The sequence below is a fragment of the Pipistrellus kuhlii genome, unplaced genomic scaffold, assembly GCF_014108245.1.
Source record: "Pipistrellus kuhlii isolate mPipKuh1 unplaced genomic scaffold, mPipKuh1.p scaffold_m20_p_10, whole genome shotgun sequence".
In the NCBI taxonomy this organism is placed as follows: Eukaryota; Metazoa; Chordata; class Mammalia; order Chiroptera; family Vespertilionidae; genus Pipistrellus; species Pipistrellus kuhlii.
In genome coordinates this window covers 48,681,118-48,695,660 of record NW_023425405.1, presented here as the reverse complement: position 1 = coordinate 48,695,660, position 14,543 = coordinate 48,681,118, and the positions used below count along the sequence as shown (strand labels likewise).

Sequence of the window (14,543 nt, the reverse complement as noted above, 5' to 3'; positions counted from 1 at the left end):
ATTTAAAAACAGCAACTCCATATAAAATAACATGTAAAGAATGCTGTTAAGTATTTTTAGAGCTCATTTGATTCTCATAATCTTGTTGACTGGGAAAAACAAATAATACCATCTCTGTTTTACGAATAATGAAGTCTCAGTAAAGTAAACTGAGATCCAGGACTGCTCAAGTTGTCTTTGTTAAATGTGTTTCATTTAACTTTATCACCATCATTATAATAAACACTATGTTAGAGTTATTTACATGCCAGACATCATTTTAAGTACTTTATCTGTATTAACTCATTTAATCCTCATAACAACCCTCAGAATGAAGTATATTACTATTATTCCATTTTCTAGAAAAAAGTGGACATATAGAGATTAAGTAGTTTATCTGAAGTTAAAGAACTTAGTAAGTAGCTGAACCAAAATTGAAACCCAATTCTGCTGCTTCTCAAATATGCAAAGTATGTCTGTGAAAGTAGTATATTAAAAGTTAACATATTTCATAAGCATTTATTTTATATAAAACTCCTTAAACTTAGAAATATGCTTTAAAATGAACACTATAAGTAAAGAAGAAATATCTAGACTGATTCAACACAAAACTCAAGCTAGAAAACAAAATAGTATAATAGAAAGTAGGACCAAATGAATACGCAATAAACCATGGAAGTTGAAATAAAGAAATGAGTGGAAACAGTAGCCAAAATATTCAAAATAGCAAATAATTAAGAGATAATTTAAATTATTCTTTGATACTTATATTTGAATGCCAATATATAATACTCTGGCAACTTAGATCATTTCAGATAGTATGAGCTTTCATTTAAAGGACAAAGTCTGAAGGAACTATAAAGTTGTCCAATTTCCCTTTTGTACCTGTAAGACCACAGCAATTTGAGAGATAAAACTAAATGCCATCTCAAGAGAGCTGCTACGTAAGGCAAGGCAGTGTCTTTCAATACTAGTTTACTTTAAAGAATAAATGTAAATGTGTATGTTTAAACATCTCTCAGAGGTTAAAGACAGAAAATAAAAGTGACAACAGTAGAAACAATTAGTGTTATAATCTACTGTGTTTAATTATGCTAACAGTAATGTACGTAAAAGATATATTCACAACTCCTCCTTACCAATTATCCCTATATTCAAGGCTAATATGCAAATATCAGTTCAACCGACTGTGAGTTTGACCACTCACTATGATGTGCATTGACCACTAGGGGGCGGTGCAAAATGAAGGAGGGCCCCAGCCAGCAGCCGGCAGCTGGGAGAAGGAAGGCCCCAATTGGCCCTGATCACTGGCCAGACCTAGAGAACCTACATGTGCATGAATTTCATGCACCAGGCCTCTAGTCTGAGAATAAAACTGAGTATGGATTTTAACAACTGTATAACAAAAGAGCCTTGCAAACTGTGTAAGTGCAAAACAAAAGGTGATTTATATGTTTCTCAAAGATGTAAATTTTATCATGTTTATAAATTTTGTGACAATTCATACTTCAAAATTATACCTTTATTCTTAATATTATGTTAAATCACAGAAAGCAACAAAAGTTGATTTAAAAATAACAACCAAAATCCATATGGCTAATAAAAATTTTTGAGAATAGTAATACTATGCTATCTAGTGGTGCCATCTTGTGGAAATACTGAAGAAAGTTGAACTTTGAAAACCATCATTCAATTGCCTAAAGGGAAAGTAAACAGGTTTTGAAAAAACACTCAAATAAACCTAACACATTTAATCCCAGTTATGGTGGTATTACTTAATAATCCATTTTAATCCATGATCATAAAAATCTCTTCAGAACTATAATAGAACAAAATATTGAGTATTTAAAGATGTTACTGATTCTACATAAGGAACTAAATAACTGTCAAAAAATTAAATCACAAACTAAAATTTAAATTTCATAACCTTTAATCACCTTAATTTGAAATTTGAATTTACTATGAACTAAAATACAGTAAAAGATAATATTATGCCACAAATTTGATAGAACCTACCCACTGTTTGAGCCAACTTGATGTAAAGCTGAAATTACTTTAAAAAAAAAAAGTGTCAATCTTACACTTTTATCTGATGCATGAATATCTATATTTCCATAAATTGTTCCCAGACAGATTACTTTGCCTCCTTTAGTTTGAACATGTAATTTTTGACTCTGAAAGACAAATACAAAAATACATAGAGAAAAAGAGAGAATAAATTTGACTTATACTAATAAGATTTCTATCATGTTACACATTTCTTTTTAAATAATAAAGCAGAAAAGAGGAACCAGGAATTAAATAGAAATGCACTGTTTGAAATAATAACATCAAGTAAAAAGGAATGTCAACTGCTTTAAGGAGATTAAATAAGCCATGTGGATTCAAAGGGGAAAAAGAGCTACATGGACGTTCCAGTAGCTTCACTGAAAAAGAACTTGGGAATCAAAGACCACTCACAGGCTAACTACACATAAGTGATGAGGAGGATGACAACAATAACCACTGTTACTATTCATTGTTATTAATATTTATCATTATTAATAAGAACATTTAGCACTTATCTGGCAATTCTTTGTATCAAAATACAATGTTCACTACTTTACATTAATTATCATTTAATCCTCACAACTCAGAGAAATAGGTATCATATTTTCCCCATTTTAGAGAAGGAGAAATCCAAGAATCAGAAAAGTTAATTTTATCAGGTGACATGGTTAGAAAAAAATAAAACCTAACATAATTAAGCTTTATATAATTTCAAAACTCATACTCTTATGGCTGGGTTCATCTGAAGGTTATACTGTATTTACTCTTACTGAAATTTAAGTATAAAAGTCCACTGACCGTTAAACTTTGTAGCATAGCACTCAGAAATTGGAATTAAGTGAAAATTCCTCTAAACACAAAACAGCAGTCACAAATTGCCTCCTCTGCCACATTTAAGAGAGAGAGAGAGAGAGTAATTTGATGTCACGTTTGTCAATTGTGGCAGAAACTACTACTGGTCCACAAAAATCCACTTTCCTCCCGAAAGTAATAGAGGAGTATAGCTGGGCTTGTGAAGAGATTGTCGCTTATGTGTTGCTAAATTCTTGACTAGAGATATAAGTGCAACTTCCAGGCTTGTGTTTTTAGAAGAGTTGGTGTGCTTTCTCCATGCTCTGCCCCTTCCACCAGATGAGTGTAGGTTGTAAAAAGGCTCTAAGAGATGGTAGAGCCAGAAGATGGAAGGAACCTAGAATCACTGAATACAAAAAAGCCACCCACACTTTTGGACACAAGTGAGAAATAAATTATAGCTGTATATGAAACAGAAAATGTTTGGTCTATTTATGAGGATAGCTTTTTTACCTTAATCACTTATGTATGTCTTCAGTTCTGCCACAATTATAAAGAGAAATATATATATATATATGTAAATATGGCCTGGACAGCATGGCTCAGTGCTTGCAGCATCTGTACGCACACCTAAGGGTCCTGGGTTCAATTCTGACCCAGGCACAAACCTGAGCTGCAGGGTTGATTCCCTGGCCCCATTGGGGAATATGCGCAAGGCAACCAATTGATGTATCTTAGCACATCAATGTTTCTCTGACTCTCTCTCTCCTAGTCCCTTCTATTCTCTCTAAAAATCAACAGAAAAAAATATCCTCTGGTGAGGATTAAGAACAAAAAAGAATAGGTAAATAGTAGAGGAAAAAAATAGGAAGAGCAAACTCACCAATATAACCAGCAATAGCCTAAAACATAGGAAGTAAAAAAATGTAAAACCATCACTTACCTTGTGGTTGCTTTATTCGGGGGGGTGTGGAGGGGGAATTGTAAAACCTTAGACCAGAAATGATTTTTTTTTTTAATTTAGTGAAAAGGGCAAAATGAATCATTTTTACAAGTTTTTCTGTATTGCAGCATAATAGATTACTTCATGTTCATAGTGACATGAGTCTGAAGTCAAGTGGTATATAATACAGTCTTTATCAAACAAATTAGTCGTCTAATTTATGAACATTAGAAAATAGTATCTCTAAAACAATTAATATTTTAAATCAAGAGTTCTTAACCAAGACTACACTGAATTTCTAGAGTCAGTGAAACTTATGAAATTGTAAGCAAAAATTCATATATATGTGTATTTTTTTTTCTGAGACAATCATCAGATTTTCAAAGAGGTGAAGGCTCAAAAATGTTGATATAATTTAAATAATTTAAAGCTTATCTAATTCCCCTCCAAAAATGTGAAGTAGATTATAAAAAATTTAAAAATAGTTAAAACAGCCAAAACCAGTTTGGCTCACTGGTAGAGCGTCGGTCTGCGGACTGTAGGGTCCCGGGTTCAATTCCGGTCAAGGGCATGTACATTGGTTGCGGGCACATCCCCAGTGGGGGGTGTGCAGGAGGCAGCTGGTCGATGTTTCTCTTTCATCAGCGTTTCTGGCTCTCTATCTCTCTCCCTTCTTCTCTGTAGAATATCAATAAAATATATATATTTTTTAAATTTAAAACAAAATAGGTAAAATAAATGTTTACATCATTAACTATTTAGTATAACATCAACTATTATACTGTACTTAAACAATGCAAAAATGTGGCATTCAATAAGTTAAGGGTCTACTGCCTAAAATATTTTCTTATTCTCTAAGAATGCTGAATAAACGTAGTATTGCCATACATTTTGCTTGGACAATAAAGAAAAGTGGAAATAACAATTTCTACAGAAATCAGAAAGACCCAAGTTCAAATCTCACCTCAATTTATTAGCTATGTAAACCTAAATGAGTTCCTCAATCTCTTAGTACCTCATAATTTCTTCCTTGATGAAAAGGAGATAACTCAAGGATTAACCTAATATTCTTTAAATGTACTATTAGTTTCATTGTAGAATTCAAAATGAAATCTAGAAGGAATATGAAGAAAAAACCTTCAAAGCTGCTACAACCTTTATACTTTCAGAACAGAACTGACTTTACCTCAAATTTTTTGCAAATAATTTGAGTGATAAATAAATTATACTTAATATTCATAATAAATGATTCAGAATAACAGCTTTAGTCTGATACTGCAGTTCATAGTTTAAGGTGTGTGTTTTTTAAATAATGCTGACACATAATTATAAATATGCTTATACCTTAACAGACTGTAAGATGCTAGTCCCATGCTCAGTTTCAATTTTGCAATTATCACACTCAATATTTTGCACTTTTATACAGCCAGACCCTGAAGACTTGATATTCAAATCTAGAAATGAAAAAAGAAAATACAAGTTAGTATGCTGGCCTATGGGCTCCAACGCGTTTTAATGCCCCTTAGAAATCCAGCTCCTCAGTTAAGTTCCCAATATTATAGAACCCTGGAGAGAGCATAGTTGACAGCAGTCTCTCTCGCTGAAGGTAAGGGGTCTCCACCATGGCAACAGGACCAAATGTAATGCCTTTTTCGACCAGTTCTTATTAAAAGAGTAGTTATTTCTGTTAGCCAATGTCATCTAAAGAGAGAAAGCAATATGGAAGGGATCTTAAAGGAACTCCTGGGAAAGATCATAGAAGCTTCTTTCCCACTGAGAAAATACACACACAGGTCTAGTAAGAAGACAGCAAGTTAGCAAGTCACTATGATAAACTAGTTAAATCAGCCGATTCTTCCTTATATTCATGAAATTTCAAAAATTTGTTCCCAAATTAAAAGCTTTTTCCAAAAGTACCCCTGTATCCCCAAAAATAAGACAGTGTCTTATATTAATTTTTTCTCCCAAAGTTGCACTAGGTCTTATTTTCAGGGGATGTCTTATTTTTCCATGCGCTAGGTCTTATTTTTGGAGGATGTCTTATTTTTGGGGAAACACGGTAGTGTGGATTAGCATATATGATCATGACTTACTATTTCAAAATCTTATCTCTAATCTTTTGTATTTAAAAGAGAGGATATTAGCATGTAGTTACATTATCAGGTATTTTCAGTAATAAAAAATGGGAACAACTTTGAAAAACCTAGTAATATGCTGTATTAAAATCTCAAAATTGTGGATAAATAACAGTATTATCCAAAAAAATTTGGAAAATAAAGTCACAGGTGCCACTCTTGGCTATTAATTTAAGGTGTAATCGTGGTTGTCTCAGTACAAAAAATAAACAGTGATGTTTAATACCCTATTCAAATGATTTCCCTTAAACTAGACTAGCGAAATAAGCACTATGTTGCCCCAAACACAAAATACTGGGGTATATGATACCACAATTTCAATAGTTATAGCATGAAAAAATCAATTTCTTCAGTTGTGTATATTACAATCTTTACTCTATAAAGGCCTAAAATAACAGCAATATTTTGGTTGGGATTAATCTAAAATATATAAAAAGACAATTTTACCTCCCACTTCCATGGACACAAATATAACTGCAAATTTTTTACCCAGTTGTGTTACAACCTAAGGCTTGATCTAAGGCAGCCTTCGGTTGATAGGGAAAAAAGGAAACTATTTTCCTTCATTAGGTAGGTAGAGAAGTTGGGTTAGACACTGAAGAGCAGCAATGCTACTCTTACCCATTTGCTGAAATGGGTCTAGACTCTAGAGTAGGGGTGTCGAACTCAATCAGAGAAGGGGCCAAAATCTAAAATCCAGCCTAAATCACAGGCCGAATGGTTTACTGAACAGTCATAAACTGACAATGTTAACCAGAAATGTGAATTTAAAATGAGTGGAACAATCTTTTCCTTAACAGTGCTGTTAACCAACTCACATGCTATCAAGGATTTGGCCCGCGGGCCTTGTGTTTGACACATGTGCTCTAGAGGAATAAGTATGAAAAAAATTGAATCATGTTGATTTAAGGGGCCCATGCAATTGACATATGGAAACAGTCCATTGGAAATGGGGTTCAAGCTCTTAAAAAGAGGAATTAACAAATCATGAGGTTTGGGATCGCCACCACTGGTAAGTTCCATTTTTATCTGTGCTGACATAAAATTTTGTGTGTCTCTATTTCAATACCCAAGTTTATTTTGTACTACAATCTGCCCCACCCCAGACTGTTACATTTTGAGGTCAAGGGTCTCTTACTCATCTAAGCTAGTTCGAAGAAGTTGAGGAGTAATAAAGCATAGTGGTTCAGCAGACACCAACCAGTTAAAATCCGCATTCCACCACTTTGTATCTGAGAGCAGACAGGCATACTTCTTGATCCATCCCCACTAGAATATACATTTCATGAAGACATGCTCGTTTTTCTATTTGCTCACCCACACTAAGTACATACTTTATGAAACTTGCTATCTCTCAACTTCCTTATGTGAAATGGTGACAATAATAGTTATCTACTTTTATAAATTCAGTTGTAAAGATTAGATTATTTTTTAAGTGCTCGCTGCTAGTTTGATCATCAACAATATCCCTCAGTCTCAGGAAGGAGAACCCAGGGGGAGACTTTCCTAGAAAGTGTTGGCTTGCATTTGAGAAATAACATGCAATCCAAACACTTAGGAAACAAATCTTGCAGACATGATCGATTGAAGTTTCCCAGGCAGTCTTACTATGTGGTCTTCTTCAAAATCTGCTAGTCACGGAACGTGTACTTAAGCCAAAATGACTGGAGATGTAGCAGTAAGGAGCTGGGTGCCTATCTGAAACCAAACTCTTGGTCCAGGTTAGTAATGGAACATCCAATACACAGGGATGTTTGGGGACAGACCCACAAGCAAGGGGAAATGTGGATGGACTGCCAAATCACTTAAGGGATTATCAAGAAACATGAACCTTGCCCTAACCTGTTTGACTCAGTAGACAGAGCGTTGGTCTGCGGAATGAAGGGTCCCAGGTTCGATTCCGGTCAAGGGCATGTTCCTTGGTTGTGGGCACATCCCCAGTAGGGCTTGTGCAGGAGGCAGCTGGTTGATGTTTCTAATTCTCTATCTAACTCTCTATCCCTCTCCCTTCTTCTCTGTAAAAAATCAATAAAATATATCTATATATATTTAAAAAAAAAGAAACCTTTTTTTCTCCTGACAAGGTGCGGAAATAGGAACAAAGTGCCAAAGAAGAACATAAGGGGCTGCATAAATGTTATCTGACTTAGATGAATCCAAATCATGTTTCCATTCGATTTTTTAAAACGTCTATGGCTGAGAAACGGATTTGTAACTAGCACTGGAATACTCAAAGTAGAAGAGAAAAAGAAAAAGGAAAAGAAAGAAAAAGGAAGTTTGTGAAGGGGACAGCCGTCAATTAGGTTAGAAAGTCAGACCCAAAGGAGACCATAAACGTGCACACCCAACCCCACTTTCACTTCTTCACTTGCCAAACTTGAGGGGCGCGTCCACCTGCACGGACGCCTGGGGGTCGACGGTGTCAGCCTCGATGGCCACCTCCTTCAGCGCCTCGTCGTACCGAACGCGCAGGCCGGCCGGGTCCCGCGCGCCGCCCTCCACGCCACTCAGGGCGACCAGCACGTGGTCGGCGTCCGGGTAGGCGAGGGGGTCCAGAGGCCGCACAGCCAGGTGGCACGGCAGCCGCGCCCGCAGCCGGCCGAACGGGCTCACCCGCAGCGCCCACTCCCGCAGCGGGCGGCGCGCGGGGCCCGGCGGCCAGACCTCGGGCTCGGACCCCGGCCGGCGCTCGCCGCCCCCCGAGCCGTGCAGCCGCCGGGCCTGACAGCGCCCAGTGGCCTCGCCGGCCCGCCACACTCGGAGGGGGTGACCGAGCCCGAGGCAGCCGAGCCCCCGGCCCAGGCGGGGGGCGATCATGGCGCGCGCCCCTCTCACGCCCTCAGGTGTCACTTCAGCCACAGGCCGGTCTCACCACCACCAGGCGACTCGGCACTGCGCCGGCTCAGGTCCAAAGAGAGACGTTTGCGGGGGGGTTGCTGAAGCAGAGCAAGAATGCTCGGTGTCCCTAGGGATGGACACCTCAACCGCACACGCCGCGAAGTTGCAATTTCAAAGCTGTATGTTTCCTCCCGGACAGGACCTCTTGCCTACCACCGCTCCTTTCGCAAAGGCAGACGGGATAGGTAGTTCTAAAGGGAGCCAACAGCGAGGGTTCAGGGTCGCTCAGAAACTACATATCCCAGGAGGCAATGTGCAAGGCGTTAGCTTGTGCTCGGGGGCGGGAGTATTTCGCCTCAAAGCCATTAGCCATTGGCGGGACGGAAAGATGGATTACAGTGACAGTTCAGCTGGCCAATGGGAAGCGCGGAAAGGGCAAGGTGGGCAAGGCTGTGTGGTTTCCTTGGATACCGAGGACGCGACTTCTTTGGAGAGGATGGAGCTTGAGAGAGAGTCTTGAAGGCCATAACCCCACAGAGACACAGGAGCTTAAATAAAGATCAGTAACCGAGGGAAGGAGTGAGAGACTGCGAGTTTAAAGGTGAGAGCTAGATGCAAACGAGGAGTACCCTCAGTGGGTGGTTAGGTCCAAACTTCACTAAACCGGAACGGGTACGTTGGGATGGAGAACCCCTTTCAAGAGGATGAAAAGCCAGATTGGGACTCTTTGAGGAAGCAGAATAAATTGGAAGAGAGTTAGAGTCCTACCTCATTCTGACTCTAAATGACCTTGGGGCTAGTCATGGGACGTCTCTGTTTTAATTGCTCGCTTTTAAAATGAGGTTAAAAATACCTTCCTTGACTTGCCTCAAAAGGTTTTTGTAAGGATCAAATTACAATAATGGACAGACCATTTCTGTCCTATATTTTTATTTTAGGGATAGCATTAACTCTTAAGTTACCAAGAAAAATCTGAGAGTTCAGGACTTGTGTTGACAGCAGCATTGATCTCTTGTCTGCAAATAATCTTTGGGCTTAGGACTAAAGATACAAAAAAAGAGAATCAACATAATGCAATGGGAAGAACATGGGACTGATTGATTGCCTGACTCTGTCGCTGATTTATCTGTGTCGCTTGTATCTGTTTCTTCAACCTTAAGATGAAGAGGGATTTGTAATGAATGACTCTATGAGGTCTCTTTTACCTTTTATTATTCCATGGGTAATTTAAAAGATGAAAAAGACATTTTTTTTATCCTTTTCTGTTTATTTTTACTTTTCAATGCCACTTCCTCCTCCTACAAATTATCCTCTAAGTTCTCAGCAAATACACACTGCAAACAATGATGTTCGGTATAATGCAAGTGCAGAAGCAGGATGCCTTAAAGAAATCGAAACCCTTGGCCAAGTGCAATAATCAGAATTACGGGGGCTATCATGATAGAGATGGGCTAAATTCCTCATGTTGTGGGCTAAAGTCTTTACAGGCCCAAATCACAGGGTTCTTTGCTACCTATTACCTTTTTTAAGTTTTAGATTTTCTTAAGTTATTCTTTCCTCCTTTCTATGTTAGTCGTTCTTCCTTCCTCCTCACAATAATATTAGCTTTTAAGTTTACCAAGTTCCCACTGAGAATCATTCTTGGCTTTTTTGTCATTTGGTCATAATTATTCAGACTGATCTTCAAACTGTGTTTTTAAAGAAAACCCATGGGGAAAACTTTGAAAAAGAAGTCGGAAAAGGTGTTGGTTTAAACAAGTTGAGAATGCATTCAAATTTGTTTTACACGTACCATATATTTTTAGATTAAATAGACACTTCTAATAGATCATTTTGTTTCTATGGTCATTTCTTTTCTGAGACAAACCAAGTAAATGGAATTTGCAATTGACCCTGAATTGCATATATGGGAAAATGATTATTTTATTATTTTGATGTAAATATAATAAAACTAAAGATAATTGAAAAGTTACTTTTCTGATCACATGAGTTTCAAAATAGAGAAAATTATTGATAATTAAGATTAATGCAAGATATTAAAAAGTGATTGATACCTGGCCAGTGTGGCTTAGTTGGTTGGAATGTCACTCTGTGCACTGAAATGTGATGGGTTTGATTCCCAGTCAAGGCACATAATTGGTTGAGGGTTCGGATCCCCAGTTGGGGAGCATAGGGAAGGCAGCCAGTCTTTTTTCACATCGATGTTTCTCTCTCTCTCTCTCTCTCTCCATTCTTCTTTCTTAAAAATCAATGGAAAAACATATCCTCAGGTGAGGATTTAAAAACAAGTTATTGATACTTTTAAAAATCTAATGATTTATATATCAAATCTGGCCGCATGTTAATAATGACTAATAAAAATACTATCTTCCATCTGTATGATATTATGGTTTTCAGAGCATGTTTACATGTATCATTGCAGGGTAACCTCACAAAACACTGTTTATCAGGGCAAGTATTATTATCCACACATTAGGGATGAGGAAACAAATTAAAAAGGTTTAAGATGAAGCAGTTAAAAGGTCTGGCCCTTTTACCACTTTATCAAAAGATCTTATCTTCTTGACACCTTTGGGGGAAAAATATTCATCAAATAAGTGGAGAGTCATATATAAATGTCCCCCCTTATTTTGAATTTACTTGTAAGATATTTTTACATCTTCAATTTTTTTTTAAAGCTGTTCCTGTGGTCATGAACATATACCACTGGTGGGAATGTATTGAATAAGTTATTACAACATTTCTAGGGGCCAGTTTAGCAATATACATAAAACACCTTAAAATGTGTATATCTGTGACCTAGATATTGGGCTTTTTGGAATTTAATATAAGCATAAAGTTAGGGATGTTAAAAAAACACTTTTGTTCAAGGAATTTAAATGTTAAAAAATAGGAGGGTGTTACAGAAATTAGTATATATCTGGAATACTATGTAATAATCTAGAATTGTATTTTGAAGATTATTCAAAGATATGGTAATTTTTCCATAATATAATTGAAAAGGGAAAGTCTACAGTTTTCTTTGTGTGTGTGTCCCCTTTACCTTCACACTACCACCACACTCACAACACTTTACTTCTGACACTCTGGTCACCAAATGTGTGAGGCCTCTCCCATAACAAGCAATTCTCGGTGACACCAGCCTCGTGTCCTACCATTAACTCAACTGTGAGACTACCTACCTGGAGATAATATCACGTCACACAGGTCAAGGGCTCAGTCCCACCAGACTGCTTGCACCCACTTCAGATGCCAATCATAAATTATAGGTTCCTTGGTTACCCACAACCTCTGTCTGATTTGGCTACAAATTGGAGATTCCCATGACCCTCTCATTAATTTGCTAGGATGGCTCACAGAACTCAGGGAAACATTTTACTTACAGTTACCAGTTGATTAGGGGATCTGATAAATCCCCTAATCAACTGATAAACAGCCAAAATGAACAGATATTTACTGCTAGGTCTAGGAGGGTTCCGAGATCAGGGGCTTCTATTCCTGTGGAAATGAGGCCCATCACCCTCTTGGAGTGTATATGGTCCCTGTAGAGATGGGGCACATCACCCTCTCGGTATGGATTGGTATGGAACCCCAAGACGGTGACTGACAGCACCCCATCTCCACACAGTTAGAAGAAGGTCCTGCTCTCAGTAATATTAAGTGAAAAGGGTAGAACACCAAATTGTATGTCTAATATCCCAATTTTGTAATAATAATAATGATGGCATTTTAATATAAAATCATATTTTAAAATATACCCCATAGAAACAATTTCAAAGGAAAACACACAACTTGATAACAATTGTTATCTCTAAGTAGTGAGGTTATGAATTATTTCTTCATTTTGTGTGTGTTTTTTCAGTAGGAAACACTATATTTTTAATTTAAAATATTAACTAGTTTTTTAGTATATATTGCTTCCTAAGAGTGACTCAATATGTAAATTTTCATGAATGTTTTACTTTATTTAATAATTTATATTTAGTAAATGAACAGCAGAGGGCATGAGAGAATTTTCAGAAAAAATGTAATCTAAACAAGGATTATGGAATTCAGCTTCAAGATAGGGAAGCCCTAGGAATTTGCTAATTTTCTTAATTATAAACTTTAAAAATAAATATATCTTATGAGTTTTTATGAAACCTTAATAAACTCAATAATAATAATAAACTCAATCTAAATTACTACCTAATAGTACTAAGAAGTATTTAATGTATAGGTAGGTAGTCCCCATTTGAAACTTGCATATTATTTGTATCCGTGTAGAGATGTACAGGAAAAACTTTGTTATTTAATGTAGTCAAATTTCTACACTTTATATACCTTGAAAAGTTACCTAGGTTATACATATCTCAGGAAGATTCTCGAGGTAGAGGGATGTAGTACTATTTACATTAAAGCAGTGTGTGTGTGTGTGTGTGTGTGTGTGTGTGTGTGTGTTAGATAGTATTGATTGCACCCTGGCCAAGTGGCTCAGTTGGTTGGAATGTCGTCCATATACCAAAAGATTGTGAGTTTGATTCACAGTCAAGGCACATACTTAGGTTTCAGGTTTGATCTTTGGTCGAGGCAATCAATGGATTTTTCTCTCTATCTCTCTGTCTCGCTCTCCCCCCTCTCCATTCCTCTCTTTCTTAAATAAATAAATAAATAAATAAATAAATAAAAATTAAAAAATCAATAAAATATCATCCAGTGATGATTTAAAAAAAAAAAAGATAGTATTTATTGCAACCACAGTGTTGCAGTAAATTTAAAAGCTTCCTTCAGATTAGAGTTCTTGTTGTGCTAATGTTTCATTCAATTTCTATAAGATAGCAATCGTGTTTCAACCAATCACAGTAGTAGCATTGATATATCCTTCAAGTAGAAATTGCATTTACATTCTATATATTTTGAGGCTATATTGTTAAGGTATGCATAGATTCATAATTATTATTGGTTCCTGATAACATTTTTTTTTGGTCATTAAATAATGACCTTCTTTATTTCTAGTATTGTGTTCTGTCTTGATGTATATTATTACCTAATAATATTCTCATTCTTTTATTTCAAATCTGTGACATTACATTTGGAACTTGTCTCCTATAAACTGAATAAAGCTTGATATTTTAAATCCAATTTGAGAATTTGTCTCAGCAGGTAAATCTAATCCGTTTACATTTTTGCAATTACTTTTACATTTATTTTTTATTTTTCAGACAACAAGATCATATAAGTAGAAAATTCTAAGGAATATTATACAAGATATGGAATTAATAAAAAGGTTTCACAATGTTACAAGATAAAAGGTCAATAACAAAAGTCAACTTTATTTTGAAGGACTTATAATAGTATTTGGAAATAGAAATTTAAAAGCAATACCATTTACAATAACATATAAAATGTGAATACACAGAGATAAATTGAAAAATAATACTTAATGTATGTTTCCCTTTTCCTTGCCTACTCATGGGCATGAGTCTCAAGTTATTAGGTAGCGTTAATACTTCAGGAGGGTTGTCTGGTCAGTGTTTGGTATCTGACCTTATTGACTCTCCTGAAATATACATCCCACCTGGTCTCAGACATGGGCCTCCCTGCTCGCATCTGAGCATTCTGATCCCTGTCACGTTCCCAGCTGTATGGTCCACAAAACTTTAGGAAGCAGTGCCTTTTCATCGCAATGTCAAGGGTTCTTGGGCAAAAGTACTCCCAAACAGCCCGGAAACCTCTCCCACACCTTTGCCCCTTCCTGCCTCGATAGTCCTCTCCTTTTCATCATAGGAAGGGGTGACGTTGATGATGGCTCTGGAACTTTACCCCTT

The 14,543-nt window shown here is 36.7% G+C and overlaps 2 protein-coding genes across 7 annotated transcripts in view; one reads left to right on the top strand and one right to left on the bottom strand.

Annotated features, from left to right (window-relative positions):
- FAM185A (family with sequence similarity 185 member A) overlaps positions 1–8,945 on the bottom strand; it is a 31,005-nt gene extending 22,060 nt beyond the window's left edge. For 2 of the 6 annotated variants that reach the window (XM_036429641.2, XM_045578522.1), the window contains exons 1-3: positions 8,271–8,936; positions 5,108–5,217; positions 2,061–2,153 (exon numbers count right to left, since the gene is read on the bottom strand). In XM_036429641.2, the coding sequence (XP_036285534.1) occupies positions 2,061–2,153; positions 5,108–5,217; positions 8,271–8,715 (648 nt within the window). In that variant the 5' untranslated portion in view covers positions 8,716–8,936. Of the gene's footprint in view, positions 1–2,060; positions 2,154–5,107; positions 5,218–8,270 lie in introns of all 6 variants that reach the window. The other 4 variants (XM_045578526.1, XM_045578525.1, XM_045578524.1 and 1 more) reach the window with 4 other exon arrangements.
- A 134-nt stretch (positions 8,946–9,079) lies between these two features.
- Positions 9,080–14,543, top strand: part of CCDC146 (coiled-coil domain containing 146) — a 104,127-nt gene continuing 98,663 nt past the window's right edge. Inside the window, exon 1 of the mRNA XM_036429635.2 lies at positions 9,080–9,337. The gene's annotated coding sequence lies outside the window, so the exon portion shown is untranslated. The remainder of the gene's footprint in view (positions 9,338–14,543) is intronic.